Source organism: Octodon degus, unplaced genomic scaffold, assembly GCF_000260255.1.
Source record: "Octodon degus isolate 3935 unplaced genomic scaffold, OctDeg1.0 scaffold00140, whole genome shotgun sequence".
NCBI classification, from domain to species: domain Eukaryota; kingdom Metazoa; phylum Chordata; class Mammalia; order Rodentia; family Octodontidae; genus Octodon; species Octodon degus.
The window spans coordinates 469,001-470,457 of record NW_004524716.1 but is presented as its reverse complement, the minus strand read 5'-3'; the positions used below and the strand labels follow the sequence as shown (position 1 = coordinate 470,457).

Here is a 1,457-nt window from a genome sequence, read left to right as displayed (position 1 = left end):
CGGCGTCGGGAAGTGCGGGCGGCCGGCGGCTCCTCCGGCGCCTTCGCCGGGGCTGCTGCTTCGGCTGGCCGGCGCGGTGCGGAGGGAGACCTTCCCCGCCCGAGACTTGCGAGCAGACCTGCGTCTTTGCCACCAGCGAGGATCCGATCCCGGGCGGTGGCGGCGCGGAGGAGCCGAAGTGAGCCCTGTCCAACTCGGCTGTCGCCAGGCTCCCTTTTGAGCATCGCGCTGGGGTGCAGGAATGGAAGATCCCCCCTTGCAGCTCCTCTGCAGCGTGGCTCGCCGGCTGCGCGCCTAGGAATGAGCAGGAGACTTACAGTAACCCGGTGCGGTGCCCAGAGCCAGATGGCAGGAAGATTCCACACGACATAAAGGAGCGATCCTTCAGGAGGCCGCCCGGGTTTGTGGATGTAATTGGACGCGAGCGAAAGGTGCCCTCCTACAAAAGCACAACAGTCCTTGGAGAAGGGAAGACTGAGTTGATCCACTTTCACTAAGATTTTGAAAACCGTTCCGAGTGGTGTGTGTTTGCCGTGAAGATGAAAACCTTATGAAGTGTTCAGCCCAAACGAGAGCCTAAACGATGACTGCCCCAGCGCTGCTGCCCCTGTCTGGACGTAGGATACCGCCTCTGAGCCTGGGGCCGCCCTCCTTCCCGCATCACAGGGCTACCTTGAGACTTTCTGAGAAGTTTATCCTTCTCCTCATTCTTAGTGCCTTCATCACCCTGTGTTTTGGGGCATTCTTCTTTCTTCCAGACTCTTCGAAACACAAACGCTTTGATCTGGGTTTAGAAGATGTGTTGATTCCGCATGTAGATGCGGGCAAAGGGGCGAAAAACCCTGGAGTCTTCTTGATCCATGGACCGGATGAACACAGACACAGGTTTGTTAATTTCAGACAGTCTGGCGTTAACGCCTAGCAGAGCGCGGTAGGGTATTGGATCCAGTCTGCCTGGCCCTGCCCTTTTCTTTCTAGCAATAAAATGTGTAATAGTTAAGAGTGAAAAGTTGTATTATTGCAAAACTTGGCTGAGTAGAACTGTAGACCGGGAAGGACTGTGTGTCTCACCTGAAGAGATGATACAAGTTTTTCATAAAAGAAACTTGTATTCAGAGTTATGTCTGATGTGGACAGTTGGTAATGAGGGACAGTTGGTAATGGACACTCAATATAGAGAAATAGTGACATATGCTGCGCACATACTCGTTAGGGTGTTGCTTTCAGGCACTGCGCTGCCATGTGAAATCCTTGCTGACAGCTGCCAGGGTTTTCTGTCAGAGGGCTTCTTTGGCTGTTGGTTGGAATTTAGTCGTGAACTTTACTTTTTGCATGGACAAGGTATGAAGAGCAACATTTGGGAAAAAGCTGATTTTTTTTTTTTTTCAAAAGGCTATGTGTGTTTTTGCCCCATGTGCAATTAGTTGTTAAAAGATATCATCAAGCCCTAAATCTGT

The 1,457-nt window shown here is 51.8% G+C and overlaps 1 protein-coding gene across 1 annotated transcript in view; it reads left to right on the top strand.

The window, feature by feature from the left end:
- The first annotated feature begins 561 nt into the window (after window positions 1-561).
- Man1a2 (mannosidase alpha class 1A member 2) overlaps window positions 562-1,457 on the top strand; it is a 162,439-nt gene continuing 161,543 nt past the window's right edge. Inside the window, exon 1 of the mRNA XM_023701748.1 lies at window positions 562-885. Within this exon, the coding sequence (XP_023557516.1) occupies window positions 584-885 (302 nt within the window). The 5' untranslated portion in view covers window positions 562-583. The remainder of the gene's footprint in view (window positions 886-1,457) is intronic.